Genomic DNA, 23,544 nt, shown 5'->3' with positions numbered 1-23,544 from the left:
ATTCGTCTTTTTCTTCGGCTAATCTTCTTCCAGTAACTACGACATTCATTTGTTCACTAGATCCATGCCTGAGATTTAATCTCTTAAGAACTAAATTAAGTAAATCTAATGATTGCTAATCAGAAATTAATGAAGGCGCGTTGTAATAATCAATGTTAGTTAGGTGCACCTTATTGCACTGACGGACCTACGACTGGGTTAAAGGGGTTTTAATCCGGATAGTCCTCCCAGTCCACGAGCCCAAAAAAAAAAAATAGCCTTCTTGAGTCCGTCCTTACCTTATTGACGGTACAATACACCTCCCAAATCTTGACCAATTGACCGAGTCATAAATACATTTTCATACTCAAACCAAATCGCTCTGTCGGTGCTGAAAACCGTATTATTTTACTCCTAATTGTCAAAATACATTCATCCAACGGTCAGCATTTCTCATGACGAGGATAATTCTGTCGATTCGAAAAAAAAGTACCGAGGGAACAAACTAAAACCTGTAACCAAAGAAACAGATTCTAGCGTCGTTCTCGGATCCCTCCATCCCATTGCAGAGCAGAATCTCTGTCATTTTCCTGTCTCACTGCTTTTTTTTCACCTTCAGATCCATTTCTTCCCGAATTAAACCCTAATTCCATCTCATTTCTCAGGGATTTCCAGTTGCATTGAATGAAGTTGGTTTGAAAATTCTTTAAAAGAAGAGAGATTAAACTTGAATCCAGTTTTCTTCTCTCTGTGTGAAAATGGGGGCTGGATCGAAATCAAAAGGATGGTGTTGCTGGATAGTAGTGATATTAATTGCAGCACTTGTTGTTACAGCAGCAGTGATTACAATTAGAAAGAAAGCTCATAAGGATAAACCATCACCAGTTCCAGGTCCACCAGGATCTATTCAGAAGAAATATTCAGATGCTCTTGGTATTGCCATGCAATTCTTCGACATTCAGAAATGTAATGTACTTTCTAACTTCTTCTTTTATCTTAAATTTTACTTTGAATTTCATTACATTGTAGGTTATGCGGTCAGATCTGTTGTAATTTCATGTTATTTAGTGGATTCGTTGGTGATATTGAATTTGTGTAGTTTTTGTTGGTGGAGAGATTGGATTGTTTGAAATGTTATCTTGATTCTCGTGTATTAGATTAGATAGAATGATTAAGTGATTAATTTATTTTTCCTAAAATGGAAGCATGTATTGTTTATAGATTTGAGTTATTTAAGCAAGAACACAAGACAGACCGAGCGAAGTAATCGAGAGGATTGTCTGCTAAATGTTGGCTATTGGTGATATAAACCAGACTTGTTTAGGATCTAGTTATTAGTCACCTGTTTTAATCAGTTTATTTGCTTATTACTGATGGGGAAAATTGCAAATGTGTGTTGTTGGCATCTTGTAGCTGGTAAATTGGAAAATAATAAGATAACTTGGAGAGGAGATTCCGCTCTAAAAGATGGAAGTGATGTGAAAGCGGATCTATCGAAAGGAATGTATGATGCAGGGGATCATATGAAATTTGGGTTTCCAATGGCTTTCACTGCTACAGTATTATCTTGGGCAATCCTTGAATATGGGGATCAGATGGATGCAGTGGGTCAGTTGGAACCTGCTCAAGGTTCACTCAAGTGGATTACGGATTATCTTGTCAATGCACATCCATCCCCAAATGTGCTTTATGTTCAGGTAACTTATATCTTCAGAATCTTATTGTTGGTTTTTGTTTTCTACTTTTGCTGTTCTCCTGTAACTGTGAAAAGAAATAATAAGAGAGGCCGGGAACTGTTTCTGGCTCTGAGACCATGACAGAGTTTGCAGCTAGAATTCTCAGTACCCTTTGAGGTTTCTGAGAGATATATTTATATTGATCAAAGGTTTACATATACAAGTAAGAACCATATGCAGGTTATCCGAATACAGAAACAAGATATTATTTCCTCTCGCAGTAACCGTAATAGTTATGGAATTTATGCATGCCAGAAGAAATTGTAACGTTTTTGGTACATTTGGTGCTTTGGGGAATTTGAAACTGGTAAAATGAGCTTACCTGCAGTAGGAAAAAAAGGAAGTAAATCTCTTATCCGAAGAATCTGATATACCCTTTACTTGTCTGCATTGTTCATTTCTGTCCTCTCCTCATCCTATTCCACGTCATATGCACAATGCAAACGAATAGGACTACGTAACATGGAGGCAAACTCCTTGCCAAACGATTTGTAATATTCTTTCTAACGCGTTTTCTTATTTCTGGCAGGTGGGCGATCCGAACGTTGACCACAAATGTTGGCAGAGACCGGAAGACATGACCGGAGAGAGGCCTGTAGCAAAGGTGGACGAAAAATCTCCAGGATCAGATGTTGCAGGAGAAATAGCAGCTGCTCTTGCAGCAGCTTCTTTGGTATTCAAACAAGGAGATGCCACATATTCTGCTACCCTCCTTAAGCATGCTCGCCAGTTATTTACTTTCGCTGATACTCACAGAGGTTTATACAGTGAGAGTCTACCCGATGTCCAGACATACTACAATTCTACTGGTTATGGAGATGAGCTCTTGTGGGCAGCCACATGGCTCTACCACGCAACAACTGACAAGACATACCTTGACTATGTGACGGCGGAAAATGGAAAAAATTATGCTAGGTGGGGAAAACCATCGTGGTTTAGTTGGGATGACAAACATGCTGGAACTCAGGTAAATTCTTCCCCAGAAGATGGGAACTCTTAACCTGCTAAAAGTAGAATTAGTATTTGTATTTAATAGCTATTGTTGGTAGTGATGCACAAGGTCCTATTTGGTCGCTTTTTGTTTCTCCATAAATCGTGCTTGTGGGGTCCCTCGTTGGTAGTCTGATGATGCCAATATCAAAATGGTGTCTTTGGTTCTAGACTTCTAGTATGTATCATCTGGAGGGCTTGTAGATCGTGCAGAAGAGTCTGCTCTCGCATTCCAAGTGCTATGTATTGGATTTATTTTTCTTTTGAAAACAATTACAATCGTGAAGCATGACAATTCCCAAAGATCCATGGGGTTTAAAGTCACTCAGTTAATTAGTTTGACTCGAATATGCACCTGATCTGATATACGCCTTCTCAATATTTTCCTCTATTTATGTTAGACTAATGACTTTTATAGTTGTAATTGCGATTCTAATCTAACAAATTAACATTCCGGAACAGGTCCTGTTATCAAGGGTAAACATCTTCGGCGCACATGGTTTATCAAGTTCTAATAACCAAGGGCTCCAGATGTACAGAAAAACTGCGGAGGCTGTTATGTGTGGTCTAATACCTGATTCTCCAACAGCCACAAAAAGCAGAACTGATAGTATGTTAGCTTCATTTTCTCCCTTTTCAATTTTGCTCTTCAATTCTTTTCAAGGGGTTTCTTTTCTTTCTCCTGAAAAGAGTTCAATAAAACAGTTAATTCTTCACCCAGTTGATTGTTTTTTCTTTATCCAAGGCAACTACCTAGCTAGGCTAGCTTTACTTAATCTTAATTAATCCATCAGTCTGCACGGCTTATTTATCAAAACTTGATTGTTAATACAGGTGGGCTGACATGGGTTAGTGAGTGGAATGCTCTTCAGCAGCCTGTTGCTGCTGGGTTTCTGGCTGTTCTTTACAGTGACTACATGCTTACGTCCCAGATAGCAAGCTTTGATTGCAGTGGAAATTCGTACACACCTGAAGACCTCCGTAACTTTGCCTTGTCTCAGGTATGCGTTGCAATTCATCATACAGTATGCACTTGCCAAGATAAAACCTCGTCGAATCAACAGAACCACAATTTTTTTTGTGTTGGTGAACTTGGCCCTTTTGCCTAACTTTTTTTTTTCTTCTTTGGTTTAAATTTAGGCTGACTATGTATTGGGAAAGAATCCAATGAGGATGAGCTACCTTGTTGGTTACGGTAGTAAGTACCCACAATTTGTACACCACAGAGGAGCTTCGATTCCAGCTGATGCAGATGCAGGTTGTGAAGATGGGTTCCAATTTCTGAACTCGACCAAACCTAATCCAAATGTGGCGACTGGAGCCCTGGTTGGTGGACCTTTTTTGAATGAAACATACATCGACTCCAGGAATAACTCCATGCAGGGAGAACCTAGCACTTATAACAGTGCCCTTATTGTTGGTCTCCTCTCTGGTTTGGTGGCAACCTCCTCAGTGACCTCATCTTTGACCTCATAAGAAAATTAGCAGTGTTGTTTCCTATGTAGTATAATTGATTGATTGATTCATATCCTTTTGTATTATATGTGTAAAAGAGGTATATCTTAGGCACATTACGCTGTACTTTAGTAGCTACCGATTGTGCAAATTATATTTGACGTCTATCTCGAAACCTTGCCATTACTGCTGTAAATCGTTCTACACTTTTGAGTCCATTTTTGTCCACATTGATCAATTCTAAGGGTCTCTAGTTCCTGACCGAGATCATTAAATGTTATAGGCTTTGCCTTTTTGAAAATGCAAAGCCTCATTTCAGAAGCTAACCCCAATTTCCATTTGCACATTTCTTTCCTACCAGTTTCGCAAGTCTACTTCAGATTGGAAGTCATAGGAGACGAGAAAGCAATCTCTTTGATGTATTCTTTTTCCAACCCAATCTCACGAGTAAATTTTTGATGGGTGCTTTTTTGATGGGGGCACGGGGGACAAATGAGATGTTGACATGTGATTAGCATATTAATTGTTTGAATAAATCATGTTTCCAAAATTATCAAAGATAAAAATATAATTAACTAAGACAACTAATACTTTCTCCAAAAGTATGCTTTTTTTTTATATTTTGGGATTTTTTTGGGAATCAATTAATATGCTAAACACGTGTCAACATTTCATTTGTCCCCCATCAAAAAGCACCCCCATCAAAAATTTTCTCTAAACGATGATTAAACCAGTCCAGTGGAAATAACCAAAAGAGTTAAACTCGAGAAAACGAAGTCAAGTCAAGATGCCGACCCTTTACCGACTCAAACTATTTCAAAATTATTTTCTTGAAAATTGTATGAGCATCAACGTACTTAAATCTGGCTTGATTAGGGTATACCCAGATTAATTGGAGTATACCTAATGAGACAAAAGCTAGGTCATTTTGAAGTAAAAGAAGCCGCCCCTTAACCATGTTTTTTCTAAATGGCTAAATTGCCCTGCAATGATTAACACTAATTTAATTGAAATGATTAGATTAGTTAAATTAGTTAGATTAGTTAATTGATTTATATGAGTGGATTTTGAAATAACTGAGAGTAAGAAACAGTATGCAGTAGTAGAGGAAGTTTTTTTTTTTGGGTTGGGGGGGGGGGGGGGGGGGGGGGGGTGTCTTATGGAGCGTGAGAAGGATAGCTATATTTGGGCATTGGAAACTTTGAATCTCTCTACCACAAACGATAGCTATATTTGGGCATTGGAAACTTTGAATCTTCTCTACCACGAAGACGAGACTCCCGGGGTTGTAGTGACCGATAATGAGCAAGCAATAATGAACTCCTTGAGGATAGTTTCAAAAAATTTGCTTTGTACTTGGCATATACAATGCAATCTTAGAAATAATTGTAGGAATCAAATCCAAAAACCAAAGGAAAAAAAAGGTACTAAACTTGAAAAGGAGGAAGATGAACGTCTTAGTAAACTAACTAAAGAGGAAAGAGAGGAAGAGAAGAAGAAAGAAGACGAAGAATGGAAAGAAGGTGAGATCAAGTTTGGGTTATTCATGAAAGTGTGGGATAAGTTGGTTTGGTCGATGAGTGTGGCAAGATATGAGATAAACTTGAAGGAGTTCGAGGATGATTTGGGCACTAATTACCCCAAAGTAGTGGAATATTGCAAGAGACAATGGTTGACGCCACACAAAGAAAAGTTTGTGTATGCTTTTATTTACGACTATAAACATTTCAAACTTGAGTCCACAAGTATGGTAGAGCAAGCTCATGGGAGACTAAAAGGTCTACTTTCACGAGTCAAAATGGGATTGTGAGGTGCAACATGCTATCCACGAGTACACTAATAATGATATCAACAAGATAAGAAAGCAATTCGAAGAAAGTAGGTTCCGGAAGTTGAAGGAGTTTAAGGAGGATAATTGGTTGCTTGTTGGAATACATTGCAATGTCTCTGATTGGGAAATACGTTTTGTGATGAAACATGTCAAGTTGTATCAAAAGTATGACAAACCGAGCACTCCTTGTAAGTGTAGGATAATGAAGGCTATCGGACTTCCATGTCGTCATATCCATGGTAGGTATAAAATTCCAATTCCGATTGAAGACATTGATCCTTATTGGAAGCAACTATCTTTCAAACCGGATCCAACAGAAGATCCCGGTGAAGAGTATGGCGGCATGGAACTTGGGAGAATAATCCTCGATAAATACCCCACGTTGAATAGGTTGGACAAACAAACTATGAAGCACAAGTTGATGTCGATTGTTTACCCTTTTATGGAAGAACTTCAAAAACCGGGAAACAAGATCCAACGGGTAGAACACCTACAAAGACAGGGGGCGAAGAAAGGCAACAAATTAAAGAGTATTTGAGTACAAAATGCGATCCATCTGGACATGATTACACCGAAGCAGAATACAAATAAGAGCCGACTAAAAAGAAAATAGGTCGTCCGAGGAAAGAAACAACTACACCAACTGTTTCAAACTTGAATCCAAATAGCACTCCACCTCTTGAAAGTCAAGCAAGTGTGGAAGTTGTTGTAAATAAAAGGGGTCGGCCGAGCAAAGAAACAACTACACCAACCGTTTTAAACTTGAATCCAAATGACACTCCACCTCTTGAGAGTCAAGCAAGTCAAGGAGATGTTGTGAAGAAAAGAGGTCGTCCGAGGAAGGTAGTAAAACCGGTATTGGAAGAGTATCACGTACAACTCCCTCAAATTATTCAAGAGTTCGTTATTGGTACCGACGACGTCCCAAAGGATGGAAATTGTGGGTTTCACGTTGCCTCCCAACAATTGGGACACCTAAGTGGAGCGGTTGAGGAGAATCTCACCCAATGTCGATACATAAGAAAGAAGATGGCCTCCCGACTAGAAAAAGATAAGGGTTTTTATATTTCAATGATGCTAGAAGGTTCCATGGAGGACAAAGAAGTTACTTTTAAAGAATTGCTTACTAGTGTTAAAGTCCCATAGGGAAATGCAACGATCAAATGGGAGCATTGGATGAGAACGCCGGAGTGTGGCCATCTATTGGCGGATACGTGGTCATGCGAAGTACATTTTTTTAGTAACGGACTATGTGTGGCATTTGCACCGAAATATGCGGTTTGTGTGGAGCAGATCAAGCTACGACTTTGGTGGATAAAATTCATTTTATTGGTCTACATCTCAACAAGGAATGTCCATTACCTCCTCTTTGTAGGTTCAATTTTTGGGAAAAGTTCATATTCAACAAGAGCAAGGAATGGATGAAACTTTATGAGGACAACATGCACCTTTGGAATGCTTTAGATGAGCCGAAGGAATGTCCCATAGATTTGACTAAAGGAGGTTCAATAGATTTGAATGAACTCCCTCCAATAGATTTGAGTGATGAGTGATTATAATTAGGAAATAAGAAATCTTTTTGGAGTACTTTTGTAATCGCATTCGTGTTTTGTGTAATGTACTTTGGAGTACTACAACTGAATGAAATTGATATGTTTTTTTTGGTGTCAACTCCTTTGGTCGGCATTATGTTTATCACATGACCTTTCCGACTGTCCCAAGGTCGGCAAGTTTTGATTTCGTCAGGTTGCCGACTGTACATGCATGACAACACATGAAAAAAGGCCTGGAAAAGTCGGCAAGGTTATTGCCCTCATACAGTGCCGACTAATTTGTTGTCGGCAGGGTTTATGAGGACAACCTTGCCGACCAAAACAGACAAAAAATGTTGTTCCTGGATGTTCTTCACACATTGTAGTCGACAGGGTTTATGAGGACAACCTTGCCTGCTGTACTTTCGTCGTCTGTTAAGTGCCGACTGTTGAGCATCCGACACGCTTTGAATCTTGTATAGTGCCGACTAAATTCTAATACAATGATTGTTAAAAGCTTAAAAACCTTTAAACCTTAATTAGAGCATACAAACCTTAATTAGAGCATATAAACCTTAAACTTAACCCTAACACATTTGGGACATAGATAATATCTTTTTCCGGTACACAATTTTTTAGGAGAGGTAATCACCTTCATCTTACCGTCGTAACATGGATCTGTGCATGGTAGAAGGTTGATTTTAGCAACTTCATCTTCATATGGAGCTAGGCGCTCATCTATCCAATAGAAAAACCCACATCAGGTGCATTTTGAAGCATACGGATGATATACATCTCCTATTGCATCTTTCATGAGAAATAAGAATCCCTTACAACCATCAATAGTGCATTTGCTTCCTTCAAAGGGACAATCATTTGCAAAATGACCACTTAGTGTACAAAGACTACAAATATTTGGTTGTGTTGCACTTGAAACTTCCATTCTTTATGCAAGGTTGAAGATGAAGTTGAGAATGCTTTTATAGTAACAACACACTTAATTGTCTTGATTTTGAAATTTCTAGCCATTGAGCATTCAATGGGTTGTACTTTGTACCTAAAAGGTAATATTTTTATACTACTAACATTTAAGTCGGCAAGGTCGAGATTTCAAACCATGCCGACTACCTATCCCTGACATCACTATAGCATATAGCCTGGGACGGTCGGCAAGGTCGAGCTTACAAACCATGCCGACTTAGTAAAACTCTAATATTGTCTAAAACTGCATAAAAAAGAATAAGTTCTAAAGCAACTGAAACTGAAAATTAACATAAGTTTAACAAGTATAAAACCACAATTTAACAGTTCAAAACATAATGTAAGAGTTCAAACCACAATCTAAGTTTCTAAACCAAGTGAAACATAATAAAGTTTAAGAATTTCATGGATCCTTCTCATTGTTGTTATCTTCCTCCACATCACTAGCTTTTCACCATCACTAGCCTTTTCACCAGCATCAGCTTTTGCTTTTCCCTTCACTGGACCTATGTAGTCACCAACCTCATTGTAATAGGGGTTTACTCCAGAAAAGTCAGATACCTTGAAAAAGTTCTTGGATCAACCTCCTCTTCTTCCTCCTATGATGATGTGCATTCTTCATAGTTGAGGGGATTGCTAGGACTCTCCATAAACCTTAGAAATTCTTTAGTATCTTCCTTACCCATCAGAAGTAACTTTCTTACAGAGCAATTCTTTTCAGTTTCATCTTTAGGATCTTCCAAAGAAGGATAAATCTTGTCAATAAATTCCAATAGCTCTGCTGCATTGCTAACAAGACAAGGGATATCTTCTATTTTTCCCTATGGGAACCTAAACAATACACAAATAAAAGATATGAAAATTATACACATTGAAACTTGGTTCTGGTCACCCAGTAGGCAAGGTCGAGAATCTAAACATTGTCGACTAATACTTAGTCAGCATGGTTGTAATCATCTACCACGCTGACAAACACACAGTCGGTAGGGTCCTATTCAAGAAAGATGCCGATTGTTAACTCAGAAAAATCATGTTTCTGTGACATAAAGTCGGAACGGTACAATTTTAAGAATATGTCGACTAGAAGAAAGTCGGCAGGGTTGGTTATTGATTACCATGTCGTCCTTGGTTAATGTTTCACAATCGCCATCGCTGTTATGAAAATCCAGCATGATATTCATGTTACGACCCTGACGATTAATACTTACATCCTAAGGCCGACATCCTATTTTTCAAAAAACCCTGCCGACTAAAAACCTTGAAAATCATAGTTTTCGATTTCTAACCTAATATAACAATCAAAAAACACAAAATAATAATGGGTTTGAGTTTAGAAATCACTTACAGTCTTCTTTTCGCCGGTGGAGGGTTCTTCTCAACATTCTCAGGGATTGCATTCTCAGGTTACTCATTCCAACTTTTTCCTTACCTTTTTCCCATGATTTGGACCTTTTGATGTTACCTGTTGAATCTCTATTGCTACTTGATCGTTTAGAATCAACCATTTATCGTAGAAAATCAAAATTGAAATTTTTGGTTAATTTTAGGTTAATGGAATAAGATGAAGGAAGGAGAAGAGCAGAGGGATTAGAGAAGATAAATAAGAAGAAGATTAAACGGTTTTTAGTTTTTAAGTTTAGGGTTTAGTTTTTAGGTTAATTAGTGCAGGGGTATTAAAGGAATTGAAAATTCATTGAATGAATTTAGTTTAGTTTTTAGTTTTCTCAGTTGCATTGAATGAATTTAGTTTGAAAATTCATTATAGAAGAAGATTATACGATTTTTTATCCAGTTAACTTCTCTGTGAGAGGAAATGGTGGATGGATCGAAATTGAAAGGATGGTGTTGTTGGATAATAGTGATATTAATTGCAGCACTTGTTGTTACAACAACAGTGGTTACAATTAGAAGGAAAGCTCATAAGAATAAACCATCACCAGTTCCAGGTCCACCAGGATCTATTCAGAAGAAATATTCAGATGTTCTTGGTGTTGCCATGCAATTCTTGGATGTTCAGAAATGTAATGTACTTTGACTTCTTCTTTTTATCTCAGATTTTACTTTGAATTTCATCACATTGTATGTTATGCGGTCAGATCTGTTACAATTTTATGTTATTTAGTGGATTCGTTGGTGATTTTGAATTTGTGTAGTTTTTGTTAGTGAGGAGATTGGATTGGTTTTATAAATGTTGATTTTGATTCTCGTCTATGAGATTAGGTAGAATGATCGAGTGATTAATCTTTTTTTTTTATAATGGAAGTGTATGTATTTGTTTATAGATTTGAGTTGTTTAAGCATGAACACAAGACAGACCGAGGGAAGTAATCGAGAGGATTGTCTGTTAATGTTGGCTATTGACGATACAAACCAGACTTGTTTAGGATCTAGTACTAAATAGTTACCTGTTTTAATTAGTTTATTTGCTTACTACTGATATGTGTGTTCGTGGGGTATTGTAGCTGGTAAATTGGAAAATAATAAGATAACTTGGAGAGGAGATTCGGCTCTAAAAGATGGAAGTGATATGAAACAGATCTATCGAGAGGAATGTACGATGCTGGAGATCATATGAAACCTGGATTTCCAATGGCTTTCACTGTTACCGTGTTATCTTGGGAAATCCTCGAGTATGGGGATCAGATGGATGAAGTAAGTCAGTTGGAACCTGCTCAAGGTTCACTCAAGTGGATTACAGATTATCTCATCAATGCCCATCCATCCCCAAATGTGCTTTATGTTCAGGTAACTTCTACCTTTAGAATCTTATTGTTGTTTTTTATCGCATTGTCTTTCTATGTCTTTTGGTTTTGCTGTTCCCCTGTAACCGTAATAGTTATGAAATTTAAGCATGCCCAAAAGTTGTAATGTTTTTTGTACATTTGGTGCTTTGGGGAATTTGAAACTGGTAAAACGAGCTTACTTGCAATAAGAAATTAAATGTGAATCTCTTATCTGAAGAATTTGATATATTGTTTACTTGTCTGCACGATGCACACAAGTTGGACTATGTAACATGAAGGCAAACTCCTTGCCAAACGGTTCACAATATTCTTTCTTAAGCATTTTCTTATTTGTAGCAGGTGGATGATCCAGATGTTGACCACAAATGTTGGCAGAGACCGGAAGATATGACCGAAGAGAGGCCTGTAGCAAAGGTGGACGAAAAATCTCCAGGATCAGATGTTGCAGGAGAAACATCAGCTGCTCTCGCAGCAGCTTCTTTGGTATTTAAGTCAAGCGATGCCACATATTCTGCTACCTGCCTTAAGCATGCTCGCCAGTTATTTACTTTCGCTGACACTTGCAGAGGATTATACAACAAGAGTTACCCAAAGTCCAGACATACTACAATTTTACTGATTTTGGAGATGATCTCTTGTGGGCAGCCACATGGCTCTACCATGCAACAAGTGACAAGACATACCTTGACTACGTGACTGCAGAAAATGGAAAAAGTTTTGCTAGGTGGGGAAAACCATCCTGGTTTAGTTGGGATGACAAACATGCTGGGACTCAGGTAATTTTTTCTCAGAAGATGGAACTTTTAACTTGCTAGAAGTGTAATTAATATTTGTTTATAGTAGCTACTGTTGGTAGTGATGCACAAGGTCCTATCTGGTCTCTGTTTGTTTCTCGATATACATCGTGCTTGGGGGGTCCCTAATTGGTAGTCTGATGATGCAAATATCTAAATGGTTTCTCTCGTTGTAATATTTATCATCTGGAGGGCTTGTAGATCATGCTGAAGAGCATGCTCTTACATTTCTAACATTTCAAGTGCCATATACTGGATTACTTTATGTTTGCAAACAATTACAATCATGAAGCATGATGTTACTTTCCAAAAATCCATAGGGTTCAAAATCCTCCAGCTAATCAACTTGATACGAATACACACCTGATTTGATAAACACCCTCTCAATGCTTTCCTCTATTTTTGTTATCCTATTGACTTTTATGGTTGTATTGCCGTTCTAATCTAACAATTTACTGTAAACTCTCATTCTGGAAGAGGTCATGTTATCAAGGGTAATCATCTTTGGTGCATATGGTTTATAAGGTTTCAATAACCAAGGACTCCAAATGTACAGGAAAACTGCGGAGGCTGTTATGTGTGGTCTAATACCTGATTCTCTAACAGCTACAAAAAGCAGAACTGATGGTATGTTAGCTTCAGTTTCTCCTTTTTCATATTTATCTCGTATTGAAGGGGTTTCTTTTTCTTTCTCCCGAAAAGAGATTAACAAAAGCGTTAATTTTCACCCAGTTGATTGTTCTTTTTCTTTATCCAAAGCAACTATCCTAGCTTTGCTTAATCATAACTAATCCACCAGTCTGCACGGCTTATTTACCATAACTTGGTTGTTAATGCAGGTGGGCTGACATGGGTTAGTGAGTGGAATGCTCTTCAGCTGCCTGTTGCTGCTGGGTTTCTGGCTGTTCTTTACAGTGACTACATGCTTACGTCTCGTATAGCGAGTAAATTTTTGATGGGGGCGTTTCATGATGGGGGCATGGGGGACAAATCATGTCTTGACATGTGTTTTTCCAATTAATTGTTTTAACCAATTCTGTTACCAAAAATATAAAGGATAAAATATCACCAATTAAGATAACCAATGTTTTCACCAAAAATACACTTCTTTTATATATTTGGAAACAAAATTTGATGGAATCAATTTATAGCAAAAACACGTGTCTAGACATGATTTGTCCCCCATGTCCCCATCAGAAAACGCGCCCATCAAACATTTTTCCTCGGATAGCAAGCTTTGATTGCAGTGGAAATTCTTACACCTGAAGACCTCCGTAACTTTGCCTTTTCACAGGTATGTGTTGCAATTCATCATATTGTATGCAATTTCCAAGATAAAACCTCATCGAATCAACATAACCACATTTTTTGTGTTAGTGAACTTGACGATTGTCAGTGCTACTCGGCAAAATTACTTCCCGTGGCCTTCTTTTGCCTAATTTTTTTTTCTTTCTTCTTTGGTTTGAATTTAGGCCGACCACGTATTGGGAAAGAATCCAATGAAGATGAGCTACCTTGTTGGTTATGGTAGTAAATACCCAGAATATGTACACCACAAAGGAGCTTCGATTCCAACTGACGCAGATGCAGGTTGTGAAGATGGGTTCCGATTTCTGAATTCAACCAGACCTAATCCAAATGTGGCGACTGGAGCCCTGGTTGGTGGACCTTTTTTGAATGAAATATACATCGAATCCAGGAATAACTCCATGCAGGGAGAACCTAGCTGAAAAAGCGGGGGTCTAACAACCTCACCTAATATTTCGATTAGCAATCTGTATGGACTAACTCCAATATACTTTCTAGAGAATCAACTAGACAGACAGATTCAATCTAGATAAAAGTATATCAAAGAGTTAATATCTCAATCTCTCGATTTGATCTTTACTCAAGCAAATGGAAATCTACGAGTCTTTATCAAATACTACAGAGATAAACTTGGATGGTACCAAAGACCAATATCCAAGTGTCAATCAATTTAAATCAACAACCAAAGGTTGGATATTCTAATTGATTGATCTAAATGCACAACCTGTGATATGTGTGATATGTCAATTATATAACAAAATATAATGCGGAATAGAAATAACACAGACACCAGAAATTTTGTTAACGAGGAAACCACAAATGCAGAAAAACCTTGGGACCTAGTCCAGATTGAACACCATACTGTATTAAGCCGCTACGGACACTAGCCTACTACAAACTAACTTCGGTCTGGACTGTAGTTGAACCCTAATCAATATCACACTGATTCAAGGTACAATTGCGCTCCTTACGTCTCTGATCCCAGCGGGATACTACGCACTTGATTCCCTTAGCTGATCTCACCCACAACCAAGAGTTGCTACGACCCAAAGTCGAAGACTTTAATAAACAAATCTTTATCACACAGAAAAGTCTACGATGATAGATAAATCTATCTCCCAGAGATAAACCTAAAAGTTTTGTTCCGTCTTTTGATAAAATCCAGGTGAACAGAAACCAATTGATAACCCATACTTATATTCCCGAAGAACAGCCTAGAATTATCAATCACCTCACAATAATCTAAATCGTATGGTAGAGAAACTAGATATTGCAGAATCACAAACGATGAGACGAAAATGTTTGTGATTTCTTTTTATCTTGCACTATCGGAGATATAATCTCAAGTCAATTATTCAATTGAACTCGTACGATAGAAAATGGCAAGATCAGATCGCTCAACTACAAGAGAAGTAGTTTCGTCTGGCTTCACAATCCCAATGAAGTCTTTCAGTCGTTAACCTACAGGATCTCGAGAAGAAACCTAAGGTTAAAGGAGAATCGACTCTAGTAAAACCAACTAGTATCACACATGAGGTGTGGTGATTAGTTTTTCCAGTTGCTAGATATCTCCTTTATATAGTTTTCAAACCAGGGTTTGCAATCCAAGTTACCTTGGTAACAAAGCATTCAATATTCATCGTTAGATGGAAAACCTTATTTAACCAAGCTAATATCTTTCAACCGTTAGATCGAAACTTAGCTTGTCACACACAAATGAAATGTATTTCATTTAGGTTTGAGTAACCGTACCTAAACGTGTGCACTTAGTTGGTTCACAAATATTTTACCAATGGTAGCCATATGAGCACTTTCATATTAACCGTATTCATCTTCTTCACATAACTAGTTCAAATGACTCATAAGAACTAGTTGAAGAGTTGTTCAATTTCTTAGGTCTTTATGAATAGACACAGTTGAAACAAAATCGGTTTGATTCACTTGAATTAACTCATGAACAATATTGCCACGGTTTGCAAAGATTGCATTCCTTATTGATTTATTGTTTAAGTTCATGATCTTCCGATTTGATAAATATAACCAGCTTGGGGTACGGTACAGGTACGTGTACCATAGCTACCGGATTTGAGCTTACAAACTCAGCAGAATTTTTTGGTTGAAAACTTCCGTGGGTACGCGTACGGGTATGCGTACCTAAGGTGACTGGTTTAACAGTTTGCAAACTTACAAACTCAGCAGAAATTTTCGGTTCGAAAACCTGTCTCCTTCACCAATACCGTATGCACACACTTGGTTTCCGGCACATGGATTTATACACTAATGTGCGAACACACTATATATGCTTATATCCATAGTTGGTTACGTAATCTCAACTCTACATTTCAATCATTGAAACATTCTTCTATAATGTTATAACAGCCGTTATTCACAACTATCATCATCAAATCTATTTTCAAGATTGAAACGTCATCATGACTTTCGTCACGGGTTAAGATGAAAAGTGGTTAAAGCGAAAGCTTACCAACACATATTTCGAGGAAAAGATAGGCGAGTAAACTCGGCTTGAAATAGCAAATGTGTATGTATGAAAACTATCATACTTATACGACTTTGTCTCAAGAGTAGGAGATAGAGTAGATAGACTTTTGAGTGATAGATAAATTCAAGTCTCCACATACCTTTTAGTCGGATGAAGTTCCACTGGTTCCTTGAGTAGTTCTTCGTCTTCGTAAGATGATCGCCGTGGAGTTTGGAGCTCAACTACACTTAACTGTCCCAGTCCGAGACTTAGCTATAAGTAGTATAGAAATCAAGACATATAGTTTTGACAACTAAACTTGACAAACATGCTTGAGATAGCAACGCATGCGAGTTCGACCGAGCAATGCTCTAACAATCTCCCCCTTTGTCAATTTTAATGGCAAAATTATCAATACATATGGATTACAAAATAAATAAAGCTTTGTACCTTCTCGTCCACACGCTTGATCTCCTTGGTGCTTTAACATTACTCGAAAACTTCGTCTTTTCCAAGTACTCCCATGATTCCATAGATGTTCAATTCAGCATCATAGTTGTTGAAGATCCGTAGCCATAACAATGAGAAAATAAAAGCTCTCGATCATTGTTATACAATGTCATAGTATTATTACACAGTATCAAAGTTCTTATATCACAACTTCGACAACAATATTATGGTGATATGTATCACTCACCCTTAGTCAATACTTTCATCTCAACATGAAATCTACTACCCCTTACATAATGATCCATAAAACACGTAAACCATATGTATTTGTAGTGTGAACTACATATTAATTCTCCCCCTTTTTGTCAATAAAATTGGCAAAGATACGAAAACGGGATCCTAATGAAATTTCCACGGAGATGCTTCAAGACTAAAGAAATATACATATCAACTTGTTTAGATGCAATCATAAAGCCGAAGTTAAATGCATTCATCAAGGAGTTTATAAAGATACAAGATAACCCCTAAAGTATTCCACAACCGCACTCCCCACAAAGATATGGAAATTAAGTGCAAGTTCAAAAGAACTCTCCCTCATTTGATGTCATTCCCGAAAGAACAACAAGAGCGACCTTACTTTTACAAGAAAAGAAGGATTTCTTTGGACATCAAAAACCATAAGGAAATGATTTTGTATCCAAAAATTCGCAATCAAATTAATCACAAGAGAACCCATGATTAATTTAATCGGAATACACAACCAAATTAATCACAATCGAATCTATGTCTTGTTTAGTTGGAAATGCTCACATAAGAAAAATTATGGAGCCGCACAATATATACATAAAATATGTATCATGGAAGATCAATACTGTGGAATATACAAAGATTCATGCTATCTTCATCACTATTTGCACAATGACATACAATAGACATAATCTTTGTAAACAAAAGATTTTAACCTATCTTCCATCAAAGAATTGACATAATAGGCTTAACTTTTGTTAGTCAAAAGTTCATCGATCTTGTATCAAAACATGCATATCGACATATGAAAGAGATAACTTTTGACATCGTATGGGACAATAATAGTTCACGGACGCAAACACACATATCCCATAACATATTGCAATATATAAAACCATAAAGATTAATACTGCAAACATCATCTTACAAATCACTTTAGAATTTAAATAAATAAATCTAAAAACATTGCAAGATGAAAACATTGGACATAGCTATGTGTACTCACAATAATGGCTATTCCAAACCCTAGTTATCCTTCTTAAACAAAAAAAAGAATAAAATTCTCTTAAGAAGTTTCCTAGAAAAAATAAAACATAAACAATGTCTTCCAGAAAACTGATCATAAGCTGCATCAAAGTTCACGTTCGACAGCTTCACGGGTTTCGATACCTTTGAGCTTGCGATTCATATCATCAACTGCATCTTCAGAGAAGATATCCTCATTGAGAATTCCTTTAACATGTGACTTTATGAGACCAAGGTCAGTAGTAACCTTTTTCAACTCAGTTCTAATCACATCAAGATCCTTCATAGTATCAACAAGTTGCAGCTTTGCTTTCTCAAAATATTTAAGAAAATCATGAACCACTTTAGCAGAAACCATATCCTCAGTCTCAACATCTTGATGTGAGTATGCATAGTAGCATGAGGCATTGGGTGCACCATCTTCTACCAGAGTTCTTTTGTTCCTCCCTTTTGATTCGAAATCGAAACCTTTCTCAAGAAATCCCTTTGCAAAATCACCATAATGAGATGAAGAAGAAGACATTCTTGACAACCCAAAACCTAGAGTATGCGTACGTGACCTACATGTTAAGTGCATATTTTGCATACATTTATTGTCGAATCCATGCTATTATTTTCTACATTTTCTTGTTAATTATTGTATATTACGTTTGTTTTTGTTTTATTTGTGTTTTATTAGGTGAATCATCCAAAAGAAGTGAATTGGCACTTAATTGTGAAATAAAAGAAGCTAGCTACAAGTGGAGAATGGTCAAAGACCAAGTGAAACTCATTAAAGTACAAGATTTTTACTTTTCTTCTTGAAGAGGATGAAAATATGAAGCCAACGGCGAAAAGATGAAGTAATTCCGAGTTCGCATGAGCAAAACAAGAACTCAGAAGGTAAAAGGGTAAAATGGAAATTTCCGGGCAACTACTATTGGCACCTCATCGAGTGTTAAGGGGCATCCGATATGTTAAGGGGAGGTCAACTCTCAAAGGAACTGCTAAACACAGTCACGTATTTTACAAGGGGTAATCTTATTCAAAAATGAAAAATCCTGCGTGCAGTTTCTTCTGCATGGATATCTGTTGCAGCGTTGCTCGAGCTGCTACGATTAACAGCTGAAAGAGATGGGTTCGGTGTCATTGGCAGTGATGAACTTCTGCCATTTCCGAGAAAAGAAGATGGGTCACTGGTAAAACAAGTTAAGAAGGAGACTGCCAGTATTGATGATCCGATGGAGCTGCGGCTGTTAGCATGAAGGAGTTTTGCCTGAGAACAAAACACAGAAGATGTTGCTCGAGAATATCAATGGAAGTGAGACTCGAGTTGCTCTTAATGATCACAGGAGTATTGATGGAGCTGAGTTGCCGATGAAGTTTGATCGAGATGGCAAAAATGGAGAACTCGCAACATTTGTACTATATACTACTGTCATTATCGGCAGTAGATGATGTCATTGATTGATCATGATCATGGCAGTAATGCTCGGGATTTGTTGTGACTGAAGAACACGACCAGGCAGGAATGAACTCAAGCTAGCAGTGAACGTTGCTGCCATTGTTGGTGACGAGCTCGAGTCTGAGAATAGGTCGATGTTGAATGATAAATCAGGAACTCGTGTTTGATTTGGAACCAGTTTACTTGACCGCAAAACAGGGGTGAAACAATCTTGTTGCTACCGTGAGTAGTATGGACTCTATGGAAGATGTGTAGGTTATTTCCGCGTCTAAGATAAACATGAATCACTTGTACGCGGCTGTACAGATTGGGTAATTTTTGGAAGTTGAAACTTGACCGAGAATTCAGAGTTTGGATGAGAATAGAGTCGGCAAAAACAGTCACCAGGCCAAGCTTTCACCGTCGATTTATGAGATGAATGGTGGAGATTTGAACGTGTTTTAGGGTTTGAGTCGGCTAAGGAAAGTTTGGTGATTATCAGATTCGAAATATCAGCTACAAAAGGCTATAAATATAGGCTCGAATCACCACGGAGAAGTATCTCCTCACCCTCACTTTCACGCCCAAAAACCGCTCGATAAAAATTCTCCAGAGAAGAACAGAAGCATAAAGACTTCATATATGCACTAGTAGCAGAAAGGTTATAGCAACAAGGAGACAGTGCCTGATCTCTTGCAACAGAGGCAGCAGTAGCTAGAGTTCTTCTACAACAGCAGTTTGCTTTCTATAACCTCCATTATGTCTAGCTAATTTACTTATTTGATTGAGGATGAATTCTAAGTACTATATATGATTTGATTTAGTATATGAATCTGTTCTGATTTCTTCATATGATTATTATTTATGCTTATTATTAAAAATGAATATGATTCATTGATAGATTGTTTAGGTGGCCAACTGAATATATTTGTTAACTCAATCTAATACTAATAAGGGTTAGGATATCCGTAATTGTTGAGTAATTTCTTACACAAGTAGAGAACGTGAGACCTTGCGGAGGGATTCCGTAAAGCAATCGCGTGTAAACACAACACTAGAAAGTAGACCGAGCGTACTGAGTCTAACTACTAGGATTAAACCTAAATTCACAGACCATAAAGCATTCGACTGAATTACATCTTGTAAGCGTACCTCAAGGTGGTTCAGACGGATAGACTCTGGCGACTAAGCGTACCTGTTGTCCAGTGGCTTAAGGGATTTTAGAGATAGCTAAGCGTACTTGTTATCTTACGGTTAGTAATAATCTATGATGAATGGTGAATGGATGAATATACTACTTTGATGAATATTTAGTTACGAAGAAGGATTCCTCGATCATCTCTCTCCATATTGCTTGCAATCTTAATTACTTTTCATTACTTTATTTAGCTTTTGAATCTAAAACAAAAACCCCCATTTGTGACATTTTTGACAATTAAACTCCCTGCTCTTCGGGGGAACGATCCTTGCTTCCATTATATTACCAGCTAATTGCGTGGAAATAAGATTATTAATTTTTTGAGCCTACGACACCCATCAAATTTTGGCGCCGCTGCCGGGGAGCAGTCGGTAGCTTTAGATGTTTCTTTTTGTTTTGTTTTTGTTTTTTTTTTTCTTTTAGATTTTCTTTTTAGTTTTTAACTTAGTTTTTTAGATTTTTTTTTAGGTACTTAATCTCTGGCATCAAAGGATTGGGATTACCCCAGGTGCGGAATTTAAACTCGAAAGGGAACGGTACTAAAAACACGTCCAAAGTTGCAACAAGAACCTTCTGTAGTAAAGATGGTTAATACAGACGACGAGGGAAATCCTCCACCACCTCCACCTGTGGAGTGGAAGTTAGGAGAGTTGACATCTCCATGCTTAGATTCGCAACCACTGTGCATTACAATCACTAACCCAGTGGAGCTGAAGTCGAATCTACTTCATCATATAACAAAGTTCAAGGGACATCCAGGTGAAAATCCAAATCGACACCTTCAACAGTTCCAGAACACAATGACAAGTCTGAGGCATGCAAACGCAGACAGAGATATGGCTGTGCTACAAGCCTTCCCGTTCTCATTGACAGACTTAGCAAAAGAATGGTTGTATTGTCTTCCTCCAGGAAGTGTTACAACATGGACTGAGATGAAAAAGCTATTTCTGGAGAAATATTTTCCTACTTCGAAAGCGGCATCCGTTCTTAAGGAGATTAGTGGCATTCTACAGATGTCTGGGGAGTCTCTATATGAATACTGGGAGAGGTATAAGAAGTTGTTGGAAAGCTGCCAACACCATAATATATCCTCAATACTTATCATTCAATACTTCTACGAAGGATTACTTCAAGAACAGAGGAATTTGATTGATGCGGCTGCCGGTGGTTCACTTACTGAGAAGACAATCTCGCAGGCAACCAGTTTGATTGAGAGTATGGCTTCCAATGCTCAATAATTCTACACCAGAAACAACTCTAATGTCAGCAGAGTTAGCGAGATAGGAGAGTCTGCACAGTCAGAGCAACAGATGAACAACATAGAGAAGGTAGTACAACGAATGGCGGCAGTGATTATTCCTACTTATGAAGAAGAGTCTGAACAGGTGAATGCTGTGTTCCCTAATCAGAGGCCAAAGTATGATCCCTACTCTAATACTTATAATCCAGGTTGGAAAGATCACCCAAATTTCAGCTATGCAAATCAGCAAGCTGCAGCTCCTAATCTGTATGGGCGACAAAATGGTTTTCAACAACCACAGTTCCGACCACAACCTCCACCTCAACAGCAAACTCAGAATTCTAGTTTAGAGGAGATGATGAAAATGATGATGCAAAAGCAAGATGCAAATGCTCAGCGTCAAGATACAATTCTGCAGAAGCAAGATATGGCTATAAAGGACTTGCAAACTCAAATTGGACAATTGGCTACAGACATGAATGAAATAAAAGCACAAAATTCGGCAAAGTTGCCATTACAACCTTTCGTGAATCCAAGAGCGAACGTTAATGCTGTAACTCTAAGAAGTGGGAAGCAAACAGAAGAGCCAAAACAACAAGAAAAGTTTAGTCACGACTTGGAAGAGGAAGTAGAAGTGGAAACCTTTCCAAAGGAAAATCCAACCTCAACTGACCAACCTAAGGACATAGTTCCTACCTTTACCACACCACCTCCTTTTCCTAGTCGTTTTGCCAAGTCAAAGAAGCAAGATCTAGACAAGGAGATTATGGATATTTTCAGCAAGGTGCATATCAACATTCCATTTATTGAGGCCATCAGAACGGTACCCAGGTATGCCAAGGTTCTGAAGGATTTTTGCACAAGGAATGAGAGGTTAATTGCTAACGAAATCACTCAGGTGGGAGAAAGTGCTTCAGCTATGTTGTTGAAGAAGATGCCTGCAAAGTGTAAAGATCCTGGTGGTTTACAGTGCCAATTACTATTGGTAAAAAATGGTTTGAGCGTGCTTTGCTTGATTTGGGAGCTTCCATAAGTGTGATGTCAGCCGATGTTTATGATTCATTGAATCTTGGTCCTTTAAAGGAGACATGGATTATCATTCAATTGGCTAATAAGTCTAACATATATCCTAAGGGACTCGTGGAATACGTGTTGGTGCAAGTGAATGAACTAATATTTTCGGTTGATTTCTTTGTGGATATGCAGAATGGGGACAATTGTTCGTCTACTTCATTACTTCTTAGGAGGCCATTTATGAAGACTGCTAAGACGAAGATTGATTGTGATACTGGGACACTCACTATGGAGTTTTACAAAGAGGTTATACACTTCAATATTTTTGAAGCCATGCGTTATCCAAGTGATATCCATTCCGCATTTTCTGTTGATGTTATTGGTTCGTTAGCACAACAGATGTTTTATTTGCACAACGAAGATGAACTTGAATCTGTGCTGCAAAATAGCATAGATTTGGACGTCCATGTCATGCCTAACTTGGACGTTGATATTCCCAAGGAGTTTGTTGAAACATGTGGTGCTTTAACGGCATCACAAGAAGTTAGAAGAGGTAATATTTCATATATATCCTTACCTGTAACTGATGAATTTCCTTTACCTTATGTTATGCAGGCACCTAAATTAGAGCTAAAACCTCTACCAGATCACTTAAAGTATGCTTACTTGGGTGATGGAGAATAGCTTCCAGTCATTATTGCAAAGAATCTCACAGCAGTACAGGAAGAACGCCTTCTTCGGGTTCTGAAAGAGCACAAAACGGCTATTGGTTGGACAATTGTTGATATCAAAGGAATTAGTCCAGACATGTGCATGCATAGAATCCTAATGGAAGATGATGTAAAGCCAGTACGTGATGCTCAGCGTAGGCTTAACCCCCCAATGATGGAGGTCGTGAAGAAAGAGATCCTCAAATTACTAAGTGTGGGGGTGATTTACCCAATTTCTGACAGCAAATGGGTTAGTCCGGTGCAAGTGGTTCCTAATAAATCAGGTGTCACTGTTGTTAGAAATCAAGATGATGAACTTGATCCAACAAGAGTTCAAACAGGATGGCGAGTATGCATAGACTACAGAAAGCTCAATTCGGCTACCCGCAAGGATCACTTTCCTTTGCC

General features: G+C 37.9%; 1 protein-coding gene and 1 pseudogene across 1 annotated transcript; both read left to right on the top strand.

Moving 5' to 3' along the window:
• The first annotated feature begins 483 nt into the window (after nucleotides 1-483).
• On the top strand, nucleotides 484-4,398 carry LOC113290040 (endoglucanase 24-like). Its single transcript, XM_026539540.1, has 6 exons — nucleotides 484-945; nucleotides 1,393-1,676; nucleotides 2,245-2,682; nucleotides 3,168-3,315; nucleotides 3,540-3,706; nucleotides 3,846-4,398. The coding sequence occupies exons 1-6, from the start codon at nucleotides 738-740 to the stop codon at nucleotides 4,179-4,181; spliced, it is 1,581 nt and encodes a 526-aa protein (XP_026395325.1). The 5' UTR covers nucleotides 484-737; the 3' UTR covers nucleotides 4,182-4,398.
• A 5,702-nt stretch (nucleotides 4,399-10,100) lies between these two features.
• LOC113290039 lies at nucleotides 10,101-13,856 on the top strand (annotated as a pseudogene).
• The last annotated feature ends 9,688 nt before the right edge of the window (nucleotides 13,857-23,544 follow it).

This window comes from Papaver somniferum, chromosome 1 (genome assembly GCF_003573695.1).
Source record: "Papaver somniferum cultivar HN1 chromosome 1, ASM357369v1, whole genome shotgun sequence".
Classification (NCBI taxonomy): Eukaryota; Viridiplantae; Streptophyta; class Magnoliopsida; order Ranunculales; family Papaveraceae; genus Papaver; species Papaver somniferum.
Note: the sequence above shows the minus strand (reverse complement) of the source record. Positions and strands in the feature narration are given on the sequence as shown.

Bases quoted from the DNA above. Each gene is read 5' to 3' on its own strand.
- LOC113290040 (XM_026539540.1), top strand. From the start codon at position 738: ATGGGGGCTGGATCGAAATCAAAAGGATGGTGTTGCTGGATAGTAGTG. The intron at 2,683-3,167 runs GTAAATTCTTCC...ATTCCGGAACAG, and splicing joins ACAAACATGCTGGAACTCAG to GTCCTGTTATCAAGGGTAAA. The intron at 3,707-3,845 runs GTATGCGTTGCA...GTTTAAATTTAG, and splicing joins GTAACTTTGCCTTGTCTCAG to GCTGACTATGTATTGGGAAA.